The sequence below is a fragment of the Nelumbo lutea genome, chromosome 3, assembly GCF_056320005.1.
Source record: "Nelumbo lutea isolate HS-2025 chromosome 3, American lotus-T2T, whole genome shotgun sequence".
Lineage (NCBI taxonomy): Eukaryota > Viridiplantae > Streptophyta > Magnoliopsida > Proteales > Nelumbonaceae > Nelumbo > Nelumbo lutea.
Window position 1 is genome coordinate 99,619,085 of NC_142686.1, and position 26,154 is coordinate 99,645,238.

A 26,154-nucleotide genomic window follows, 5' to 3' on the forward strand; every position below is an offset into this window, starting at 1 on the left:
TTTCGAGAGAGGGAAGTTGGTCAATGACATTTTGATTCCCATTGGTTAAGAATCTCATGTTCTTTTTTTTTTTTTTTATATTTATATGGGGACCGAGTGATACCCATATTCTAGGTGGATAAATAACTTTTTTACCTTGGGGAAAAGTTGTCAACATTTAAATTGGACAAAAATACCTCTTATAATAATTAGTTTTTATGACTAAAATGGTCATTACCTTATTTACATGGGAAATAAAAGAACATGGATAAATGTAATTACCCAGGTAAGTCTTTCGTGAAAAACACTTACTTGTGTAAGTGCATTTACTTGGATAAATAACTTACCAAAAAGTGAACGGGCCTTAATTATTTATAAAGTTTGTATTATTTTTTCTTGTAGAAACTAATCTTAATAATAATAATTATATAGGTATTTTAGACATTTCTATGCCTTTTGTTAAAAAATTATATAAAAAGGGATCCAAATCATATCTACACCCCATAAAGAGTGACCCAGAGCTTATCCCAATCATGTATTGAGAACATCTTCCACCGACAACTTTGGGAGATGTTTCTGCGATGTGTATGTAGAGCGCCCTTTGGGGTGATCTATAAGGGATCTATTTGGAACTGTATCAAAAAGTTCAGGGAGATGATTGAGGGAGGTTTCAACAATTTCCCTTATATTTTATTTACCGAAATAGTTTGTACTTTTGTTATTTGTTACTCTTCCCGCTACAATCAGCTATTCTCTTCTCGTCTCATCAACGTCAACCATCTGAAGTGCTGCTCTTTCTCCAAGGGTTCTCAAATCTCGTAGCTATGTTTTGAAGTTCACTTTGGCCGTTCACTGCTCTTTAACTTCAGCTTGCGTAGGAGCTTTGCTTGTTGATCTGTAGCAAAATCCACGAGGAATTTCGTTGCAGAAGAACTGAAGAACGGATTCTCTGTTCTTGGAGCGAGAAATTAACTAAAGGTACCAATGGTTGTTTTAGCAGACTCGAGTAAGATTCTGTCTGCTCTTCTCTGTTTCCTCGTGTTAAATTGCTTCGCCGGTTTCAGATCTGAAGCCCGGGTCTTACCTGATGAAGAAGGTACATCTCGATCTTCTCTCTCTGTTTTGAATATTTTATTAATTTAGAACGAAAGAGTATCTTCTTTGTACAATTTTTGTTTGGTTAGCCGATGAAATTGCTTGAACTGCTCTGTTTTCTCTCAATTCATGGCACCGGAAATTCGCCATCACCGGCGACAAAAAATTCAATCAAAATATATAGTTATATACTCCAGTAAACGGAGAAAGGAACAATTCCCTCAAATGTCTGGAAATTCTTTATTTTCAAGATAAGAATTTCTTGGTTGAATCGGAGATTTCCATAGAAATGCACTTCGTTGTTGCTTGTTGGTGACGTTCTTCTCCTCGGCCGGTCAAAAACGACGCCTGTTTGTTTCGATAATTCTTTGGTGACCTTCTTCTCCTCGGCCGGTCAAAAACGACGCCTATTTGTTTCGATAAGTCTTCGAATATAAAATTTAAAAGTACTGGCATAAATTTGTCGTTGTTTCAGTGGTTTCTTTGCTAAAAGCTAGCAAGTAGCAATAAACAAGCCCTTTTTTCACTGGATACCAAGTACATGCTCACATGGTGGGTGTCTGGGTGGGACCAATGCACAGGATCACGAAGTTGACATCTCATTCGAATTCTCACCATGAATCTGCACTTCTTGAGAAATTCAGTCTTCCTTCGAATATGGTGTATCGGGATCACACCTGTAGCTGCAGGCTCTCTCTCTGTGTAAGGTAGGGGTGCTCACGGTTCGATTAACCGAACCGTGGGGTAATTTTCTAGACAAACCCGACATGTTCGATTTTAAAATCTAATCGAACCGAAACCGGACCGATGCAATCGGTTAACCATGGATTTTTTTATTTTTATGTACTTAAATTGAAAAAAAGAGGAAAAAACTTTCCTTTTGCAAATAGAGAGTGAAGAAGAGTGAACAGAACTAAGACTAAGATTAGAGAGAGATTGAGAGAGATGAGTGGCTGAGACTAAGAGAGAAGAAGAAGACATTGAGGAAGAAGAAGAAGAATTCTCTGATAGAGAGAACAAAGAGTGAGACAAATGGTCGCCTGGTCAAATGTTAATGATGGTGACTTGATCATCGGAGGCCGTCGGTCCGTTGGGGAAGAAGAGAACTAAGATTGAGAGTGATCAAGAAAACTTAGAGTCTCAGAGAGGAAAGAAAGGGGGAAATAGAGACTGGAAAGGTACGACAGAGGTAAGAGGCTTATTAGCGACAAAGGGAGAGATTGTTAGTCTAGCAATGAGTTCGCATGACTTCACCTATTTGCTAATTTGCCAGCCTTTTGAAGAGAAAGGTTGAAAAAGCCTGAGTTAGCATGTTCGCCAGTCGCTAGTCTGTCTTCAAAAGGTTGAAAGCCTGAATTAGATTAAAAAAAATGAAAAAGATAATATATAATATATAATATATATATATATATATATAATATTTATATAAATATATATCATTGTATATATCAGTTGGTTTGGTTAATCGTCGGTTTTTTAAATGGTTAACCGAAACTACTGATATTTTGAAAACATTAAACTGAAACCAAACCTACCGGTTTGGTTAACCGAATTTTTAGTTCGGTTTTTCAGTTTTTTCTCACTCCTAATGTGAGGCACACAACCACCGGTAGGGGTGGATTCGATCCGAACCGAGCCTTATAGTATCAGGCTCAAACTCAGCTTGAGTCAAGATTTCATAAGCTCGAATTCGGCTTAACTCATTTTATATTTTATTATAGAAATATTTAAAAATATTTTATAAAAATAAAAATTATATATATTTATTTTATATTTAAAAAATTAAGAATTATAATATTTTTATTATATATTATTTTCTATAATTTTACTTTATATATATTGAAACGCCTCGCGAGCCTCACGAAGCGAATTCTAATAAGCTTGAGCTCTAATAAACTTGAGCTCGGCTCGTTTAATAATCGAATCGAGCGAGTTCTAATAGGCTTGAACTCTAAGAGCTCGGCTCGTTTAATAATCGAATCGATCCTCACGGAGAGCGTGCGCCCGCTGCGTCATCGGCAACGGAACAACATTGCATAATGATCATGTCATCCACTTTACGCATCATAATACTGCCAATAAAATAGTAAGTTGACTTTAGAAGGCGTAGTAGACCTGCGCCACCAAAACCACTCTCCTTATTTCTGGTCCATCCGGACTCCCTACTTACAGCAGGTTACTACACCAAACAAAATAAAGGATACATGAATAAATTTCTCTTGATCTCTTCTCTGTTCAATTCCTATGATCCTAATTCCAGTTCAAAATTATTTCTTCCGTTCCGATCTTTTCGTCCTAGGAATTTCAGATCAAATAAGTTGCCAATAGATATGGACAATGGCAAGTTAAAACGAAATCTGTATTCTAAACCTTGTTATATTGTTCTTTTGCTCATGAAATCCAAGTTTGTCTATTGAATTTTTGTTTTTTCTATTGGGATATTAAAGAAAAGAAAGAAGAACCCCAATAGAAGATTTTGGGTCACTGGCAATGACAAGATCATGTGGTTGTGTAAAACCTAGTTATAGGAAACGCAGACAGATGGGGAAAAGTTGTTTCGACTTTCAACATTTTAAATTTGACACTCCAAAGGCTGCAAAGACTTGGAGTCACAGAATTGAAAATTTGTGGAATTGGGGGCATCAATTTTGCTGCAAGTTGCAGAGAATTCTTTCTTTCTTTCTTTTTTTTTTTTTGAAAGCCCTGAAAGTTTTGGAGATTCAAACCCGAAAGAAAGGTGTTATATTTATTTCGATGAAATTCAGTTGGGAATGGAATTCAAGTTCGTTCCCCCCCCCCCCGAATTCCAGAACAACCCATGCACAGCCTCGAAAAAAGATACAGCTCGCAAACCAGCAACAAATGAACCCTATATTATTTTCTTGTGTTTTAACTTTTAAGTGCGTCGATGGAATTTACATATATGTTAAAAAAAATCGAAGTTCAACGATGATTGCCACTTGTTTTGGAGTTTACATGTATATTGGATTTCGAGTGGACTTTAGAAAAATGGCAATCCTTGTTATATTGCTAATGGCGATTAGCCGATTATTATCTATCTTTACAGTACAGGCGCTCCGGAAAATATCAGCAAAATTAAATAACAAATACTGGACCATCAAGTCAACCTCTTGTAGTGGAGGTTTTATTAACTCGTACAACTATGCTCAGAATATCATCAGCAATATCACCTGCGACTGTTCCTACAACGCCTCCACCGTTTGCCATATCACAAAATTGTACGTTCCCTCTCTCTCTCTCTCTTGTGTCTTTGAGTTTAAATGGATCAATTGTTTCCATGCATATGATCAACCAGAGAGCATATTTAATATTTGACTTTCCCATTTTAGCTTTTACTTTCTTTGGTGTATTTCAGTAAGATGGAAGGTATGAACCTAACTGGAATTCTACCCGACGAATTTGGGGATCTTCCATATTTGACAGAGATGTAAGTGCTTTTTTAACAATGGTAGTTCTGAATATGTTTTCTCAATTATTGTTTTGGTTGTTATTTAATTTGATCATCAGACTGTGATCACTGATTAGGTTGTTGCTTATATTCCATGTTCTACAATCGTGTGTATATGCCTGTATAGTGGACTCGTCTCCAGGGTCTCCCATTACGGGATTGCATACATTGTTAGGGGCTCGACAACGGCTAGAAAATATTGGCACCACTTTTCCACGCCATCTTACACCACCCTTGAAATTTTGAAAGGTTTCTAATGCAAGGTTTTGTCTTCTTAAATCAGAGATCTTATTCGCAACTATATCAATGGGACCATTCCTGTGAGTTGGACTCGGATCCCTCTAGTAACCATGTAAGCTCCAAAATCCAAATCAACTCCATTAGTTGTATTTGTAATTCTATGGCTCTAGTAGAACCAATTGATAGGGATGTCTCCACTGAAATTATTGACATTGCAGAAACCTTATTGGAAACCGCATTAGTGGATCAATTCCAGCGGAATTTGGAAGCATTGAAACGCTTGAAGAGCTGTGAGTCATGACCAAATTAACATTATTGGTAATTTATGACAAAAAATGGTGTTTATTTATGTCTCTAATCCAAAACTGGATTCACAGGGTCTTGGAAGATAATCAACTGGGAGGAACACTTCCTCCACAGCTTGGCAACTTAATCCGGTTGCGTAGACTGTACGATATGTTTTCATTTCCTCTTTTTTTTTTTTTTTTTTCTTTTGTTATTCTTTTTGTTTTAATTTTTGTATACTTTGTGACAATTTCGTAATATAATGGCTTGGGTACTTGAAACAATTTTTATCGGCAACAAATCCTTGTTAAATGCCTAAACTGAGATTTTTTTTTTTTTTACTTTTTCCTTTTTGAATGTTCAACTTTAACCAAGTAACTCTTGCACTTGTTGGTTCTAATTCCATATAGCTAAACCATCTCAGTATAAGTATTCAATCATTTTTCTGATTGTCATTATTTCGTAGCTCATTTTTAATTTTCTCCTTCCATGTCCTACCTCATCAATCTTAACATCCTCATATGTATAATCATTTTATGTTTGTTATTTAGTTTACTTTACTATTGTTGTTATTTTTCTTGAACTCATGTAGATTGCTCTTACTTCTGCAGTCTTCTTTCTGCTAACAACATAACAGGGCCACTCCCAGAAACATTTGGAAAACTGAAAAACTTGACAGATTTGTAAGTTGTTGCTTTTAATATTGGTAGCTGTACATCTTCAAATAATAGTTTCCTAAATCTGGTTACTACTTGCAGTAGGATAGATGGGAACAGTATATCTGGGAGGATACCTAATTTCATTGGAAACTGGACCAAAATTAATATTCTGTGAGTACCTTTTCTGATATTCACCAATTTGTCTTTCTGCATTTGGCAAGTTTAATCAAAACTTAAACAGAACAAAGAATCTGTTTTCAAAGATAATTTATGTGAATTATTACTTGAAACTGTTCCAGAAATATGCAAGGAACATCCTTGGAGGGCCCTATTCCTTCTGAGATCTCCTTCTTGACAAACTTAATTCAACTGTGAGTTAATATTTCTAGTTTCTTGTAACTTCTATATCTAGTCTAGTGACTTTTCTTACTTTTAACAAGTTAAGAATAATGTGGATAGTAAATAGAATGATGATATGAATTTTCTGATATGATGCTTTTAAATTTCAGGAGGGTGTCTGATTTGAATGGATCAAACATGAGTTTCCCTGACCTCAGTGGCATGAAATCCATAACTGATTTGTGAGATGAAATATGCATGGTGTAATTGTGTAATAGTTTGTGGTTCTTTTCACTCATGAGGCATTTTGTTTTGTTGTGTTAATAGGATACTCAGAAATTGCATGATTACAGGACAAATCCCTGACTACATTAGTGAAATGAAAAATATAATAAGATTGTAAGTTTCCATGGGTGGCTAACATCTTCCAGATGCTTTGTTCTGTAAAATTCTTCAGTTATCTATTAGCTTTTAGGTTTTTCTAGATTCTGAGAATTCCTAAAATATGCATCAGAGCTTAGCTTTTCAGCTTCTCAATTATGTGTTCTGATTTTGGATGCTATGTAATCACAAAGTAGTGAATCAAAGGGTTGTAAAAAAAGTGATGAATCAAGGTAATTTCACTTGGATATTTAAATAATTGAGGCAGTTGAGAATGCCTACAAACAAGAAATTCACAATTTCCTATCTGCTTACTAGGATCTTGCATTGAACTAGCATTCCATTACTGGTTGAGTAGCAACAATTGCAACTATAGATTGTGAAGGTTAAGGATGAAGAAAGGGATGGTGAGAATTTTTTATGCTGTCTTATACATCCCATTGGAGTATTATTAATCTAATAGAACAATAAACTAGAAGAATAAAATGCCCTTAAGAACTACAATTAATACTACATAAATAACAGAATACCAATACCATCATCATCTAAGCTACTAAGCCTTGTCCTAACTATATGGGTCAGCTGCATGTTTGCCTCCATGTCCTTTTCAGTGCCATATCCATCATTAAATTATGAGTGCTTAAATCATTTCTTACTGCTTCCACCCAAGTCTTTTAAGATCTGCCCCTATCTCTTGTAGCTCCTTCAACTTGTAACTGATCACTTTTTACTTACAGGAGCTGTAGATGGTCTTCTTTGCACGTACCAAATCATCTCAATCTACCATCTCAACAGAAATAAATACCCTTAGATGTTTCATTGCAATATTATTAATTTAAAAGCAGGATAAACCATAGGAGTAAAATGCCAATAAGAAGTAAAAACAAAACAAAGAGCCATTACTTGCTGCAATGGTAAGATCTTTGTTTGACAGGTGTGAGAATGAAGGTTTGAGTCTATGAGTGGCCACTTAATACTGAAAATGCTAGAGGCCAGGTCCATGTCCAATACACACCTTCCAAGACCTAGGATAGCCATGACCACCAGTCTAGCATTGGGTAATGCCCTTTTATTTCAATACTCTTCCTTGAGTTGGGACAATTTGACTAACAGCTTAGATGGGATTGGGTGCTGTGGTTGTGAGTGTATCTTCCAGGTGGGTTGCTATATTAAGGTGTGGGTAGCCTTTTTGTTTTAAAGGCCTTTGTCATCTCTATATTTTCTGCTTCCTCTTTTGTTTATTTTGAAAGTTATCTATTATCGAAAACAAAATAATTGACGAGAAAACCAGACTAGAAGGGAGTGGTAAATATGTAGAAGAAAGCCTTGCTCCAAGCATTCAATAATACTAAACCAAATAATATGGGGATTGATGAAACCTCACTTTTTATATTGTTAAAATATTTTAGTTGTTGGTGTTAGGGTTTGTTTGGCTGGTTAAATTGTTTTTTTATTTCGTTTTTCACTTCTGCTATGTCTGTTATTGTACTCAAGGGCACAAGGGCCTTTTCCCTTGTTATTTCTGCCGCCCTATATATATTATAATAAAGGCTAGCGCCGCCAGCACTGTTACATTGTAAATTCCTTCTCTTCTCTTCTCTCTTCTCTCTTCTTCTTCTCTTCTCTTCTCTTCCTCTTATTTATGGCCGGCCATACTGTCAAGATGGTATCAGAGCGGGAATACTGACTAAAGAGAGCAGATCGAACAACCTTTACTGAGAGAACAGATCAAACAGACTTGTTGAACCTGGGCGGAACAGAGATCTGAATCTGGACTGAGGAAAATAGCTCTACAACTGGTACAGTTCTTCCGTTTCCCCTTCTTTACCCTCCTTGGTCATGTACCAAGTGAAAACCAAATGAATCTGGGCTGTTGAATGCTGTCGGATCGGTATACCTCTGTTTTTTTTTGGATCGTGTGATCCTGTTCATGTGTTAAGACGACTGTAGGTCAAGGATGACCTGTCATCTCAATATTTTGACTTGATTATAGGTGATAAGGATCTCTCCTGCTGATTAATGGCTTTAGACATTCTGGAAGGCTGGTAGGTTGGCACTGCTAAAACCGTACAGGTCTGAAATCTGCTGAATATTGCCTCTGTTTTGTCCTAGATTTGGTACTGTTTGTACTCGGCCTGTTTTTAAACCCAAGTGTGTAGGTGTGGACTGAGTGGAGCATTGTTTTGTGGAGTAAGGAGGGGTCCTAAGTCCGGTTTTTGGGACTGATTATCTGTTTTGACCATGTTGTCTGATAATTCTGCTACTTCAGAGATTTCAGGGAGCCACAATGGAGTGAGTGGGTGAATGGATATGAGTTTTCCCATGGCTGTTATTCCCTTTGATGGTCTGAACTACCTTGAGTGGTCTAGGGGAATAAAACTCTACATCATTTCTAGGGGGAAAATAGGATACATCAATGGGAGAGTGAAGGAATCGAAGTATGGAAGTGCTGAATATGATAGGTGGAACCAAGAGAATAGTATGGTGATGTCTTGGCTCTTGGTTTCCATGCTGCCACAAGGAAGACTTTTATGTGGGCTGAAACTACTTGTAAGATATGGGAACAAACGAAGTCCACCTATTCTGAGCAGAGACACTATGCCAAGATATATCAACTGCAAGCTGAATCCTCTACTTGCAAGCAGGGGGAGAGGAGTCTCTCGATGTACTATTCTGATTTGACATCGATATGGAAAGAACTTGATCACTATCAGAATGTGAATTGGAAGTGTGATGAAGATGCAAAGGCATATAAGTCACTTGTATTTCAGCAACGAGTTTTTGCCTTCCTCTTAGGGCTGAATCCTTCGTATGAGTCCATCAGGGTGCAGATCTTGGGTAGTAAAGATTTTCCATCAGTTTAGGAGGTGTATGCCTTGGTGCAGTCAGAAGAGAGTAGAAGAATTGTGATGAATGGTATAGAAGGGGAGTCAGTTGCCCTAGCTGTCCGGGGAAATTTAGATACAAATGTTGGAGGTGTTTTTAAAATAGGACTTAGAAAAAAACAGATGATAAGAGCAAACTTTGGTGCACTCATTGCCAGAAGACACGACACACGAGAGATGCATGTTGGGATCTCCATGGAAAACCTAAATGGGCACAGGATTTTGGGTAAGAAGTCAACACCTAATCAGGGCAAGAAACCAGGCCAGCAGAATAAAAAAAGGTATAACTCAGCTAATATGGCGTCGACGGAGACTAGTCCTTTGGTAACTCAGGAGAGGCATCCCAGTTCTGACCCTAAGGAAGATACTATCAACTCCTTTCGTGAACATTTGTAATTGTATGGTAGGACTCTCCGCCAGATGGATTCTGGTCCTACTCCCTCTACCTCGTTTGCGTCTACATCAGGTAATGCTGCCACAACCTTCCATGTGTCATCTCCTACCACTGATTCTCCTTGGATTATTGACTCCGGAGCCTCAAACCACATGACCGGTAAGTCAAATTTGTTTCAGACATATAACCTTCTCTCTGAGAGAGATAAGGTAAGACTAGCTGATGGTTCTTTTTCTACCATAGCTGGCCGAGGTACCATACCTCTCCCACTTGGCCTTACCCTTCCTAATGTACTACATGTTCCGAAATTACCTATTAATTTGCTATCCATTAGTAGTCTAACTCACTCCTTGAACTGCTCAGTCACTTTTTTTTTCGTCTTCATGTGTGTTTCAGGATTTGGCCTCGGGGAAGATGATTGGTAGAGGAAGCATGGTGAATGGTCTCTACGTGTTGGAGAATAATGCTGGTCTTGTGGCTACAGAGTCTATGAGTTCGTCAAGTGAGAGTCAAGTCTATTTATGGAATATTCGTCTAGGTCATCTTTCTTTTGAGTCTGTAATGATTTATGGAGTGGGGGAGAGAGAGAGAGAGAAAGAGAAGAGAAAGAGAGGTACGATTTGAGAGAAAAGGATGCTACTGGCTGTCACCAGTCTTCTTATTTATATTAACTTAATAAAGTAATAGAAATTACAAGTATGCCCTTGGTGGCACATCTTAGAACAAAAATAATAAGAAAAAAAAAGAGACAAGTAACTAACTGACAGTATCCTAAGAAGTCATCCTACTAACAACAGCTATAAAGTAACAATTAAATAAGCCTTACAACACTCCCCCTCAAGTTGGGCTGGGTATGTCTATCATGCCCAGCTTGTCACATAACTCATTGTGCCGCGAGTATGGAAGCCCCTTTGTGAGAACATCAGCAAGTTGTTCCTTGGAGTTGACATAAGGAATGCAAATTTCCCTTTTCTCCAATTTCTCCCTTATGAAGTGTTTGTCCACCTCAATGTGCTTGGTCCTCTCATGTAGGACAGGGTTGCTAGCGATGTTTATTGCAGCCTTGTTGTCACAGTAAAGGGACATAGAACTATGAACAACAACTCCAAGCTCCCCTAGAAGATTCTTTAGCCAAAGAACTTCAGCCACTCCATATGCCATAGCTCTATATTCAACTTGCACGCTTGACCTTGCTACCACACTTTGTTTCTTGCTTTTCCAGGTCACCAGATTTTCTCTCACAAATGTGCAATACCCACTGTTGGACTTTCTGTCATCCACAATTCCTGCCCAATCAGCATCTGTAAAGACTTTCACCTTTAGGTGATTGTGTTTACTGAATAGTAGGCCTGTTCCGGGATATTTCTTCAAGTATCTAAGAACTCTCTCTGCTGCCTCCATGTTTAGTTTCTTAGGAGAGTGTATGAACCGGCTTAAGACCCCAACGAAATAGGCAATGTCTGGACAGGTCATGGACAAATAAATCAGCTTCCCCACTAACCTTTAGAACTGTTTCACATCTTTCAGAGGTTCACCAACAGAGTCACCTAACTTGTGGTCCGCATCCATAGGAGTATCTGCCGGCCTTGCACCTAATTTGCCTATAACTTGTAATAGATCAAGGGTGTATTTTCTTTGAGAGACAAAGATAACATTTTTTGAGCGAGCAACTTCAATTCCAAGGAAATACTTCAGGGGGCCTAGATCCTTCACTTCAAATTTAGACGCAAGGAATTGTTTCAAGTTCTGTATCTTTGAGCTCCAACTTCCTGTAATGATGATATCATCCACATATACTATCAATACAGCAACCTGTTCCTGACATCTCTTCACAAAAAGTGTATGATCAGACTGACATTGTTTGAAGCCCATCTGTTGAACTGCCATGTGAAACTTATTGAACCAGGCTCTGGGAGACTGTTTTAAGCCATAAAGAGACTTTTGCAGCTTGCACACCTTATTTTCACTTCCCTTGGCACAGAATCCAGGGGGTCGAACCATGTATACTTCCTCCTCTAAGTCACCATTCAGAAAAGCATTCTTTATGTCCAGTTGATGCAATTCCCAATCAAGATTAGCAGCTAAGGACAAGAGAACCCTAATTGAGTTCATCTTAGCCACTAGGGCAAAAGTCTCATCATAGTCAATCCCATATACTTGTGTGTACCCTTTGGCTACTAATCTTGCTTTTTATTTTTCAACTGTTCCATCTGCCTTGTGCTTAACCGTGAAGACCCATTTACACCCCACAGGGTCTTTCCCCTTTGAAAGATCTACCAATTCCAAGTTTGATTTTTGTGAAGAGCATTAATCTCCTCCTTCATGGCATCTGTCCATTCAGGGCATTTTAAGGCTTCTGCAACATTTCTAGGAACAGGGATGCAATCGACTGTAGATAGGAAGGCATGGTATGAGGGGGAAATGTGATCATAGGAGACAAAATGGGCAATAGGGTGTTTGGTAGTGCATGACCTGACTCCCTTTCGTTGGGCAATAGGAATGTCGAGGTCATCCACAGTAAGAGCAGGGTTAGGGGGTGGATTTACCTCCTAGGAGTCTAATGGTGTCGGTTGCTCTGTGTTTGGCTGCTCCATATCTCTATCACACCGCTAATCTCTACGACGTGTACGTTGGAAGACACGGAAGGGAGTAAGGTCTGGAATAGAAGGAAGAGATACCTGAACCTACTTCTCCTCTTCCACACTACTACTCTCCCCCTGAGGAGAAGAAGGGAAAAATGGCTCAGACTCAAAGGACACATCCATAGACACAAAAAACTTCTGACTAATTGGATCAAAGCACCGATACCCTTTTTGAGAGGAGGGATACCCCAGAAAGACACAAAGAATGGACCGAGGGTCTAACTTACCTCGGGATGGAGACAAGTCATGGACAAAGGCACGACAACCAAAGACTCTCATGGGGATGGAAAATAAAGGAGACTGGGGGTACAATAACTGATGAGGGGCCATGTAGTTCAGCACCTTGGAGGGCATGCGATTGATGACATAAGCAGCTGCAAGTATAGCATCCACCCAAAACCTTTTTGTAACATTCATGTGTAACATCATCCCGCGAGCTACCTCAAGGCGGTGTCTGTTTTTTCTTTCTGCAACACCATTTTGTTGTGGTGTTCTGGCGCATGAGCTCCTATGAATAGATCTGTGGGAGGCAAAGAACTCATTGAGCTCCCCATGGAAGTATTCCTTTGCATTATCGGATTGGAAGATCAGTATTTCAACATGGAACTGTGTAAACACCATCATCTGGAATTCTTTCACTATCTTTGGAACTTCGTCTCTACTACGCATAGGAATTACCCATGTATAGCAAGAGTAATCATCGATCAATGTGATAAAGTACTTATATCCGCCCTCAGAGATTACAATGGTAGGCCCCTATACATCAGAATACACAACATGAAAAGGAACATTTGATCTTTTATTACTTGAGTGAAAAGTTGTTCTACACTGTTTTCTCAATTGGAAACAAAGACTTTATTATTTCGAAAGAAGCATGACCTAAATGACTATGCCACAAAAAAATTTGACTCTTATTTGACTGACTATGTGACTTTGAGGATGACACCGAGAGACCAGCTTTGTTGTCAAGAATATAGAGACCATCCACTAGGCTTCCTCTACCAATCGTCCTCCTAGAAGTTAGGTCTTGAAAAACACATGAGTCAGTAAAAAAGGTCACGCTACAGTTCAAGGAGCTTGTAATGCTACTAATTGAAAGCAAATTTATAGGAAGTCGAGGGACATGCAATACACAATTCAGGTTAAGGCCATGGGGAAGAGATAGTGATCCTTGGCCTGCAATGGAGGAAAAAGAACCATTTGCAAGTCTCACTCTATCCCTTCCTGACAAAAGGCTATAAGACTGAAACAAGTTTGGCTTACCGGTCATGTGGTTGGAGGCCCCTGAGTCAATGATCCAAGGGGATTCCGTGGGAGTGACATGGAATGCAGAAGCCGTATTACCTAAAGTAGATGCAAATGAAGTAGAGGGAGTACCAGTGACTGAGCTGTCCATTTGCCGCAAAGCCCTACCATAAGATTCTAGGTGCTTTCTGAAGGAATTCATTATATCTTCCTTAGGGTCAGACTTATTAGGGTGGTCCCGGGTACTACCGGCGACTTGAGTATCTTGGGTTGCCACATGTGCTGTGTTCATTTTCTTCTGACCTTGACCTTTCCCCTGTTCTTGATTCTTTGCTGCCCACTTGGGTTTCCCGTGGATATCCCAACAAGTGTCACGTGTATGTCATCAACGTCGACAGTGGGTACAGAACAACTTATCTTTATCATCAGTCTTCTTAGTGTCACTTTTCTTTCTCGTGGAATTATTATTCATTACAGCCAAAGCAACTTGTTGCTCCCCCTCAGCTGTAACCATTACATTCTGCCTGCTTTCTTCCGATTGAACAAGGGAGTATACCTCGTGAACTGTAGGCAAATCTTTACTTCCTAGGATCTGTACCCTCAACGGCTCATATGCAGAGTTCAGTCCCAACAAGAAAGCAAACACACGTTGCTGAGAGACCAGCTTCCTGGAGGCCTTACCATCATCATTATGTTTCCACTCTATAGCCTGATAATGATCCAATTCTTTCCATATGGAGGTAAGGGCTGAATAATATGAAGACAAACTACGGTTTCCTTGTTTACATGTTGAGGATTCAGCTTGTAACTGGTAAACCTTGTCATAGTGCCTCTGCTCAAAATAGGTAGTTTTGGCTTGTTCTAGATCTCACTAGCGGTGTCTGCCCACATAAAGTTCTTCACATCAGGTTCCATGGCTGCGAGGAGCCAAGACATCACCATACTGTTTTCTTGGTCCCATCTATCATGTTCAGTTGTCTCACCCTTGGGTTCTTTCACCCTTCCATTAATGTAACCAGCTTTACCCCTTGCCGTTACATAGAGTTTTACGCTCTTAGCCCACTCCAGGTAGTTCAGACCGTTTAAAGGGGTAATTGGCATGGGAAAAACCATGTTTTCACCTCCCATATCCGCTGTGCTATGGGTTGGTGTAGCCCCTGATGAAGCTGATTCATAATTTGCCATCGGATACTACTGAAAAAAAATCCAAACACCACCCAACTACATTGGAGCCACAATCAGGATACCAATCCTCAAGGAATTTACTTCTAGGATGTGAGCAAGAGAACAAAAACCACTGCTGAAAACAACTCTGAGAAGGTTCAGTCAACACAACCAGTTATTAAACCAGCCCGGTAATCAGTTCAACACCACCAAAATAGACATTACTATTAGCCTGACTGTAGTTCATACAGTCTAACCCTCCTGTTTTGACCAAGGAATGAGCCCTACACACCATCGGCCAAAGAGGACTGAAACAAAAAAACACTCTTGTTCAGCACTTGTACGAAGGTGCTAACCTGAATTTGGCTTCTCAGCATCGAACAGAGGAGGAAGGGAGTCTGTACCAGCATCACCCTTCTCCGACTAGGGTTTTTTTGGTATTACAACCAAGGAAAAAAAACCACAGAAACTGCCGCCAGAAAGCTGCTAGGGTTTCCACAGAAACTGCTAGGTTTTCCACAGAAACTACTGCTAGGTTTTCCACAGAAACTGCCACCAGAAACTGCTAGGGTTTCCACAAGAAATCTACTAGGGTTTCCCTATCTTCCACGTCCAAAACTTTTAAAGAAGAAGACCTTGGTCAAAACAGGAGGGATCGTAGGTCTTTTATAGCCCAGAAAACCTGCTCTGATACCATGTAATGATTTATGGAGAGTGGGAGAGAGAGAGAGAGAGAGAGAGAGAGAGAGAGAGAGAGAGAAGAGAAAGAGAGGTACGGTTTGAGAGAAAAGGATACTACTGGCTATCGCCAGTCTTCTTATTTATATTAACTTAATAAAGGAATAGAAATTACAAGTATGCCCCTGGCGGCACATCTTAGAACTAAAAATAATAAGAAAAGAAAAGACAAGTAACTAACTAACAGTATCCTAAGAACTCAGCCTACTAACAACATCTATAAAGTAACAATTAAATAAGCCTTACAACAGAGTCATTAAAAGTTATGTTTCCAAAGTTGTTTGAGTCCTTGTCAGTGAGTCAGTTATAGTGTCAGACTTGTCAATTGAGTAAGCATTGTAGAAGTTCTTTACCTTTGCTGAATAAAAGATCTGAATTTCCATTTCATATTGTTTATTATGATGTTTGGGACCCTGTTACTCTACCTACTGAGGCTGGCTATAAGTACTTCATTACCTTTATTGATGATTATTCTAGATACACTTGGGTTTACCCTATGCGATCTCGAGATGAAGTGTCAAAAATTGTGAAAGATTTTCAACGCATGGTGTTCACTCAGTTCCAAACGGAAATCCATATCTTCTAGTCGGACAATGCGAAGGAATATTTCCATAGTGATCTCACGGAGTTTTTTGCTTTGAGTGGGTCACTTCAACGAAGCTCTTGTGCCAGGACACCCCAACAAAATGGTGTGGCTGAATGGAAGAACCGCCACCTTCTCGAAATAGCTCGTGGCTTATTAATTCATATGAATGTGCCAAAACAGTTTTGCATGGATGCAGTCTTGTGTGCTACATATATCATCAATCACATGCCCTCTCGGCTACTAGAGTATAAGGCTCCACATAAGCTTTTGTTCCCTATAGCCCTGTTGTCCACCATTCCGATGCATGTTTTTGGGTGCCGTTGCTTTGTCCATAATCTGCCCCCTACTCGCGGTAAGCTTGATCCTCGGGCTATTCCTTGTGTTTTTCTTGGTTACCCTTTATCTCAAAAGGGGTATCGCTGCTATGATCCCACCTCTCGCAAGTACTATGTCTCCATTGATGTATCATTCTTTCAGAATCAACATTTTTTCTCGGTTCCTCCATTCCGGGTTTTTCATCGTCACAATAAAAACCAGCAGAGTTCAAGAGCCATGGAACTTGACACTATGCAACCAACATCATCGGATTCACCCGAGGCAAATCCGTCTCATTAGCCAGGTACACTTGCTCCTGTTGATATGTCTGTTCCTCTAAATGTTGATTCACCTGTCATCAATGATCTTAATATTCCTATTGCTAAGAGAAAGGGTGCTAGGTCTTGTACCACTAATCATCCTATCTCTAATTTTGTGTCCTATGGTCATGTTTCACCTTCATACCGTGCCTTCCTCTCTTTTGTGGACAGTTTTGTCCCTGTTCCTAAGAATGTGGCAGAAGCTTTGTTTAAACCTGAATGGACAAATGCAATGCAAGAAGAAATTGATTCTTTACACAAAAATGGCACTTGGGAGTTGGTAGACCTTCCTGAAGGGAAGGAACCAGTGGGTTGGTGAAACACAAGGCTGATGGAACTATTGAAAGGTACAAGGCTAGACTGGTAGCAAGATGCTTTACACAGGTATATAGAGTGAACTATGCAGAGACTTTTGCTCCAGTAGCCAAGATGAACTCTATTAGGATTCTTCTTTCATTGGTAGCAATTCTTGACTGGGAACTTCACCAATTGGACATAAAAAATGCTTTCTTGAATGGTGACTTGGAAGAGGAAGTGTACATGACCCAACCCCTAGGGTTCTGTGCCAAAGGCAGTGAACAAAAGGTGTGCAGGTTAAAAAAATCTTTATATGGGTTGAAACAATCACCTCGGGCTTGGTTTAGTAAGTTCCATTTAGCATTTCAATAGATGGGGTTCAAACAATGCCAGTCAGATCATACTCTATTTGTGAAAAGAGGTGAAGGTAAAATTGCAGCTCTTATTGTATATGTGTGTAATTACTTAGTTTGAGTTGCTGCCCTACTAAGGGCATCCTTGTAATATCTCATACTTAAGTTAATTATAAATAGAATGAGGGGCTGGCGGCTAGGGTTATGTTAATCTATCCTAGTCGACCTTCTTCTCTTTTCTCCCCTTTCCTCTCTTGCTGAAATCCCCAACTTTCTACTATTCCTTTCACAAGAAGCTTGGTTGAAATCAGCACATAAGGTTTTCTACTTGGTATCAGAGCAGGTTGAAGGTTCTTGAAGAGATTTATTCCTGCAGCCCTAGATCGGCCGACTGCATGGAGTTTTAAGAGGCTGATCAAAGCTTTCAGGTAAGCCCCGTTTTTGGATTTTCTTGATGGATCTGTATGCCCTATAGCTGGTCTAGGGTTTCTCATCAGAATCAGGAAAAACTGGAGAAAGGGGAAGAGTCCTGATTTTGTTGAACTCTTCAATTTTGACCTAGGTAGTGGCGCCCTATTTTTCTAGGGTTCCTCTAGGTTTTTTGTAAGGGGCGATTCAAGTTCCATGTGGTTTGGAGGCCTCTAGAGAGGGCGGTTGCTTCTTCTCTCTCTTCTCCCCATCCCACCGAAAAGGAATCTTTCGTGGAAAGAAAGTCCAGGACACCAAAGGAGTGTCGTTGATTCCAGAAGGTATTCTGTTTATTCTTGTTGCATTTTTAGCTGTTTTCTGGACCTCTTTGAGACACATGGAGGGACACAGAGTTGAATATAAGCCCGGGAATGAAATGAGACTAGTGGGAGGAGGTGCTGGAGACCCCTTCGGAGCCGGAACCATTACTATTAGTTAGGTTGGATGGTACAAATTACTTAGAATGGTCCCAATCTGCAAAGATGGCCATTGGGGCTCGTGGAAAATTGGGGTATATTACTAGTGAAGAGGTAAAACCCGAAACTAGCAACTCTCGGTGGGTGCAAGAAAATTATATGGTAATGACATGGTTGTGTAATTCTATGTTGCCACATATAAGTAAAAACTTTTTATGGGCAAACACTGCTAAGGAGATATGGGATGGGGTTGCAGAGACCTATTCACAGAAGGAGAATGTTGCTAGGGCTTATCAACTGAGAAATCAGATTATTGCTACCAGGCAGGGAGATAGATCTGTTGCAGCTTATTTTTCAGTCCTTATGACCCTGTGGCAGGAGATTGACCATCTAGAGACCTTTGCTTGGGAAACCACCAAGGATGCAACTACCTATCAAAAACACTTAGAGAAGTATAGGGTGTTCGAATTCCTTGCTGGCCTTAACCCTGAATATGACATTGCATGACAACATCTTCTTTCTAGGGACAGTGTCACTCTCTTCCAAGCATATGCATTCGTCTTAGGAGAGGAGTGCAGGAGGGATGTAATGATGAAGAATCTCATGTCTCATCAGTCTGCTATGGTAAGTGTTGTGAAACCTAAACAGAATGGCAATGAGAACAAGAAGGAAGACAAAAGGGACTTAGTCTGTGACTACTGTAAAAAACCAAAGCATACAAGAGATACTTGCTGGAAGCTTCACCCACATCTTGTGCCGATCAGATTGAAGAATAAGAGAGGAAATGCACATATGGCAGTTACTGGTGACACTCTGGCCCCCCCTACTACAGCTGCCTTGGATTCTGTTGCAGCTGCTGTAGTAAGGGTCGAGCTTGAGAGGTTTGGGTTACTTCTAATCAGAGGGATACAGCTAGGTCCAATTCAGCCGCAACTGGACAACAAGGTACAAGTAGCATAGGTGGAACTCACTCTACCTCCTTTGCCCACACAGGTAGTCCACATGTCACTACAAACTATGTTTCTACTTCAGGTAAGGAGAGATCTCCTTGGGTTATAGATTCTGGAGCCTCAGAGCACATGACCCATTGCTCCACCATTTTCTCCTCTTACCAGCTCAGTTCTGGTAGAGATAGGGTCTCCACAGCTGATGGATCCCATGTTCCTATTGCTGGGAAGGGATCTGTCAAGATTAATGATTCCATTTGTTTACCCTCTATCCTCCACGTTCCTAGATTGAGCACCAACTTGTTATCTGTTAGTAGTTTGACTAAGAATCTGAAGTGCTCAGTAATTTTTTCTCCTGGACACTGTATTTTGTAGGATCTGGATTCAAAGAGGACGATTGGGAGTGGTCGTGAAGTGAATGGATGCTCTTCCAATTCACCAAAGTCATCATGTTTGCAAGGACAGTGAGTCAAAACTTGTGGATCGGATTATACTTTGGCATAATCGTCTGGGTCATTTGTCTTTTTCTTCTTTAAGTTCTTTGTTTCCAAAACTGTTTGAGTCTGTGAGTCTGTCAAGGTTAAAGTGTGAAGGTTGTGAACTTGGAAAGCATTGTAGACACTCTTTTAAACCGAGTAATAAAAGATGTTCTTCTCCTTTTGATGTTATTCATTCGGATGTGTGGGGCCCTTATAATGTTCCCTCTATGGGCGGCTATCGCTATTTTCTTCTGTTTGTGGATGGTTTCTCTCGATATTCCTGGATTTACTTGATGAAATCACGCGATGAGGTACCATCCTTGGTGAGGCAATTCCATCATATGGTATTAACACAGTTTGGAATTAGAATCAAGATGTTCAGATCTGACAATGCTAGAGAATATTTTGAGAGACATCTTGCCTCATATCTGTTGGAGTATGGTGTTGTCCATCAGAGTAGCTGCTCCTACAGTCCACAGCAGAATGGTGTTACAGAGAGAAAGAACAGACACATTGTTGAGACGGCAAGAAGCATGATGATTACAGCGACAGTTCCGGTTCGGTTTTGGGGTGATGTTGTTCTCACGGCAATATATCTGATTAACAGGATGCCTTCTCGTATACTTGGATTCAGCACTCCATTCAGCCTTCTTTTTCCTCAGGGGGAGATGTTTCATATTCCCCTAAGGGTGTTTGGGTGTGTTTGCTTTGCGCATATTCTTGGTCCTTACCGTTCGAAGCTTGACCCAAGGCAAAGAAATGTGTCTTCCTTGGATATGCAGATAATCAGAAAGGGTACCGCTGCTATGATCCAGTCTCTGGGAACCGGTCTGTTACTATGGACATCACCTTTTTTGAATCTACATACTTCTTCTTAAGGAATCCTTCTCAGGGGAAGTGTTTTGGGGAAGTAAGTCAACAGTCTATCCCTCTCCCAGTTCCAGTTCCTGTGTCCACTACTGTGCTTGACAACCATCCGATGTCACCTACCTTGCCACCCCCTTTGCGTTCTGTCTCATAGTATTACTCACGGCAGAGACTTCATAAGGTGGTTGATTCCACTACGGCAGAACTCACACCACTTCCTGTCGATCCCTTGGAGACTCTAGATTTGGCTGATACAGATCCAGGTATTCCTCTTGATCCCTCTACTATTTCAGTTCCCGTTGGTCCCACTAACACTGTTACAAATAACCTTGATCTCCCTATTGCTCTTAGAAAAGGGAAGAGGAAGTGCACTGCTCATTGCATATCACAATACTTATCCTACAGTGGACTTTCTCCTTCCTACCGTGCTTTTCTCTCTTCTCTTGATTCCGTGTCTATACCCAAGGGTGTTAGTGAGGCTCTCTCCAAACCTAAGTGGAAGGCAGCTATGCAAGAAGAGATGGAAGCCTTGATTAAGAATCAGACATGGGAGATTGTGGACCTACCAGAAGGCAAGGAGGCAGTTGGATGCAGATGGGTTTACACAGTAAAGTATGAGGCAGATGGAAGCATAGAGAAGTACAAGGCAAGACTTGTTGCAAAAGGATACACACAGACCTATGGCATTGATTATCTAGAGACCTTTGCACCAGTCGCAAAGATGACCTTTGTTCGGATACTCCTTTCTCTTGCTGCCTCATACTCTTGGCCCTTGTTTCAACTAGATGTGAAGAATGCTTTCCTAAATGGGGATCTACAAGAAGAGGTGTATATGGATCTTCTAGCTGGTTTTTATGATAATGCTAAAGAGGGAAAGGTATGCAAGCTGAATAAGTCACTATATGGCTTGAAACAATCCCCCAGAGCATGGTTCGACAGATTCAGAAAGGCCCTGATTGTTTTTGGCTTCACTCAAACTCAATCTGATCACACCTTGTTTGTGAAGCGCAGGGGATCCTTGGTGTCAATCCTAATTGTTTATGTGGATGATATTGTTGTCACTAGGAATGATCTGAGTGAGATTGATAGTCTGAAGAGGAACCTGCATAAGGAATTTGAGATTAAGGACCTTGGAGCTCTGAGATACTTCTTAGGCATTGAAGTTGCAAGATCGAAACATGGAATTTTTATCTCTCAAAGGAAGTATGTCTTGGACTTTCTTCAAGAAACAAAGAAACTTGGAACAAAGGCAACTAGCACCACCCCATTGATCAGAACCATAGAATCAGTGTATCAGAAGGTGAACCAGTAAAGGACCTTGGGAGGTACCAAAGACTTGTGGGTCGGCTACTATACTTGTGCATGACAAGACCGGACATCTCCTATGCAGTAAGTATAGTGAGCCAATACATGCATGCTCCACGAGACCAACACTGGAAGGCAGTTGACAGGACCCTTGCTTATCTGAAGGGACATCTAGGCAGAGGCATATTGTTTACTGATCATGGACAGCTTAAGCTAGAGACCTATACAGATGCGGACTAGGCAGGATGCCTCGATGACAGAAGATCAACTTCAGGAGTGTGCACCCTAGTTGGGGGAAACCTAGTCTCATGGAAGAGTAAAAAACAAACAGTTGTGGAAAGATCAAGTGTAGAAGCCGAATATAGGGCCATGGCACATGGAGTTTCAGAACTTCTCTAGATCCATTCTCTGTTGGAAGAAATCGGTGTTCAGGCAGAAGAACCTATGATGCTATACTGCGATAACCAGGCAGCAATTAATATTGCTCATAATCCAGTCCAACATGACCGAATTAAGCACATTGAAGTAGATAGACATTTTATCAGAGAAAGGGTAACTTTTGGAGAAGTTTGTCTTCCATACATTTCTTCTGATCTGCAGCTTGCTGATGTCCTCACAAAAGGCGTTGCAAAGAATAAGCTGGAGCATGATCTACACAAGTTGGGGATGTATGACATCTACTCCCAACTTGAGGGGGAGTGTTGAGTGGGCCGACTTGTGTTTAGTTTATTTTCTTTTCAATTAAGATGTTGTTGGGCCTTGGGCCCATTAGTTTTTATCTTTTAAAGAGCTGTAATTACTTAGTTTGAGTTGCCGCCCTACTAAGGGCATCCTTGTAATATCTCATACTTAAGTTAATTATAAATAGAATGAGGGGCTGGCGGCTAGGGTTATGTTAATCTATCCTAGTCGACCTTCTTCTCTTTTCTCCCCTTTCCTCTCTTGTTGAAATCCCCAACTTTCTACTCTTCCTTTCACAAGAAGCTTGGCTGAAATCAGCACATAAGGTTTTCTACTATGTGGATGACATAGTGATCATAGGAGATTGGGAGGCTGAAATACGGAGACTAAAAAAATTCTTAGCCACTCAATTTGAGGTGAAAGATCTAGGCCCCTTACGTTACTTCCTTGGAATTGAAGTTGCCCGCTCTCACAAGGGCATCTTTATTTCCCAACGGAAATATGTACTAGATCTACTAGAAGATATAGGCAAGTTGGGGGTAAAACCAATTGATTCACCAATTGAATCTAATCATCATCTGGGAGACAGTCAGGGAGAGTTTTTGAAAGATGTGAAGAAGTTCCAGAGACTCGTGGGGAGACTTTTGTATTTGTCTATGACCAGGCCTGATATTGCCTATGTAGTGGGTGTCCTTAGTCAATTCATGCACAACCCTAGGACAACTCACTTTGAAGCTGTAGAGAGGATCTTGAGATACCTTAAGAAGTTTTCCGGAGCTGGTTTGTTGTACTCAGGGGCACAAGGGTCTTTTCCCTTGTTATTTCTGCCGCCCTATATATATTATAATAAAGGCTGGCGCCGCCAGCACTGTTACATTGCAAGTTCCTTCTCTTCTCTCTTCTCTCTTCTTCTTCTTCTCTTCTCTTCTCTTCCTCTTATTTCTGGCCGGCCATACTGTGAAGATATATATTTTCACAGAAGGGCTCTGAAAACATCAGCAGTTAACCACTTTGATCAGGAGCTTTAGAAAAGAATATTCTCCCTTGTTGCTCTTTCTGTCACACCAAGTTACAACTAAAGTTGTAAGTTTAGGGAATACAGATTATGTGAAGACAGGGATTGTGCATTACTATCTTAACATAGTATCACTACTGGAATAAAAATACATATTTCTATGAATAGTAATTTAATTTGTGCAACAAAGTAATTGGTTCAGACTCTTCCGATTCTTTAAGAATTTCATAATTTTAAGCAAAAGGAATTCTGAAATTGATAAGATTCAAGTTAATGCAATAGTGTTAATATGATCTAGGCTGAAAACTTAAATTTCTAAGTCATGGTTTCTTGATTTATATTTTATACTTATTCATGTAGAAGATCCTCTCATTGTATTGTTAAATTCATTTGTTATCTTCCCAAAATTGTTAGATTCAATGCAATGGAGTTAGTATGATCTAGGCTGAAAACTTAATCTAAGTTATGGTTTCTTGATTTATATTTTATACCTATTCATGTAGAAGATCCTCTAATTGTATTGTTAAATTCATTTATTATCTTCCCAAAATTGACATTCATGTTCAACTTGTGTATAATTTCTCTTAAAATCACATCACCAGATGGAAACCTTTTGGCATAAGAGGTAATTCATGCATCATCCATGTTGTGGAATGTCTGAATTAAAAACACAAATAAATAAATGGTAAACTGTTTCATTAAGGAGTTTTTTGGTAATAAAGCTATTTCTTTTCACACCTAGTTAGTATTGTTTTTCATCTTATGGTTTGCCAAGCAAAAGGTTTTTGCATCCTTTGGTTAGGTTTTCAATTGAGCTTTGTAAAAGAATTCTTTTTTATGGAGTTCTGTTTGGAAATGAAGATTTTAAAGCACAGATGGTAATTCAGCTAGTATATTTATTAGGAAATTTCATTTGCAATCAATGTTGTAAGACTCGGACTGGACACAGAACTGGAATGGCCATCAATTCCCAAGCCAAATGGTGCAGTGTCGAATTGTATAAATAACACAAAATAAATTTTGGGGGTTACAACACATGTCTACGATGCGGCCAGATGGTTAAAGTGCTAGTTTTAGATTCAACTGCGCAGGGTTCAAGCCTTACAGTTTGCATTTTATTCAAAATATGTGTTGGACTAGTGGTAGCATGGTTACACACGACTAAGAGGTTTGAACTTCAAATCTTCATATTGACATTTTGAAAATTGTATCAATTTAGTGACCAGGGCAGGTTGTGAAAGCTGGTTGGATTGTTGAAACCCAAATGATTTTCAACAGTTCTTCTGGGTTTTGACCAATTTGACCGATTTTCCAGATTTCTAGAAAACTGGGTATTGAAAAACCAGAATGGCCTCCAGTTCCCGGGTCTGGTGGTCCAGCCAGCCATTCCAGTGCGAGTCTTACACTCTTTTGAAGAATGTAGTTTTTGACTGGTAATTAGGGGAGTGGTCCACTCCTTTATGGTCCAACTGAACTTACCATTCTTAGGAGCTATGAAAACCTTATCATTCTATGGTTGGGAAATCCAATATGGACAAGATGCATCATGAACTCATGGTTTATGTTGAAGTTTGACCTGCCCTAGAATTCTGTCTTGTTCGTTGACTGTAAAGTAAAGTAAACAACAAGTAGGAGAGGAAAGAAGAAGAGAGAAAAGAGAGGAAAGAGAGAAAGGCTGGTTCGAATTAGAGAAGAAGTTACCCCTAGATTCGTCCAGACCTGTTATTATATTATTAACTTATTGGAAAAGACTTAAGTGCCATTCTTTAAGTAAGAAGCACTCAAACTAACATAATAGTACACATCAACATTCTCAACAAGTACAAAGACCAAAATACCCCTTCACTAACACCACTAACACTCCCCCTCAAGCTGGTGAGTATATATCATATAATCCCAGCTTGTTACATATGTAGTCCACTCTCCCCCGACTCAAACCTTTTGTAAACAAGTCTGCCCACTGGTTTCCCGTACTAACATATGTAGTTTCTATCACCCCATTCAGCACCTTCTCTCTCACAAAATGACAGTCAACTTCGATGTGCTTGGTTCTTTCATGAAACACCGGATTGGAAGAGATATGAACCGCTGCCTGATTGTCACAATAGAGCTTCATTGGAGTACTGATGTCATATCCTATCTCCTGTAGAAGGTTCCTCAGCCACACTAATTCACAAGCAGTATGTGCCATGGCCCTATATTCTGCTTCTGCACTGTTTCTTGCCACAACTGTTTGCTTCTTACTTTTCCACGTTACCAGGTTACCCCCCAGAAAGGTGCAATAGCCTATGGTGGATCGTCTATCAGACATAGAACCTGCCCAATCAGCATCGGTGTATCCTTCTACTACCAGTTTTCCACCACTCCTGTACAGTAAACCACGACTAGGAGTTTCTTTTAGATACCTCACAACTGTTTGCCTACAAGTCATCGGTATCTGCCAGGGTCTTCAAATACTTCACCTATATCACTGCTCAGCCTCGTATTTGTTTCCATAGGTGTCTCAGCCGGTTTAGTACCCAACAACCCTGTTTCTTCCAGTAAATCGAGCACATATTTCCTCTGACACAAATTAATGCCATGCTTAGAT

The 26,154-nt window shown here is 40.0% G+C and overlaps 1 protein-coding gene across 8 annotated transcripts in view; it reads left to right on the forward strand.

The window, feature by feature from the left end:
• The first annotated feature begins 703 nt into the window (after positions 1-703).
• The window catches only part of LOC148867135 (putative LRR receptor-like serine/threonine-protein kinase At1g53440), a 45,865-nt gene continuing 20,414 nt past the window's right edge, over positions 704-26,154 (forward strand). For 2 of the 8 annotated variants that reach the window (XM_088978213.1, XM_088978215.1), the window contains exons 1-11: positions 827-1,075; positions 4,142-4,313; positions 4,451-4,522; positions 4,827-4,895; positions 5,002-5,073; positions 5,161-5,232; positions 5,680-5,751; positions 5,827-5,898; positions 6,027-6,098; positions 6,237-6,308; positions 6,394-6,465. In XM_088978213.1, coding sequence (XP_088834339.1) covers positions 964-1,075; positions 4,142-4,313; positions 4,451-4,522; positions 4,827-4,895; positions 5,002-5,073; positions 5,161-5,232; positions 5,680-5,751; positions 5,827-5,898; positions 6,027-6,098; positions 6,237-6,308; positions 6,394-6,465 — 929 coding nt within the window. In that variant the 5' untranslated portion in view covers positions 827-963. Of the gene's footprint in view, positions 1,076-3,053; positions 3,161-4,141; positions 4,314-4,450; positions 4,523-4,826; positions 4,896-5,001; positions 5,074-5,160; positions 5,233-5,679; positions 5,752-5,826; positions 5,899-6,026; positions 6,099-6,236; positions 6,309-6,393; positions 6,466-26,154 lie in introns of those variants that run through there. The other 6 variants (XM_088978214.1, XM_088978217.1, XM_088978216.1 and 3 more) reach the window with 5 other exon arrangements.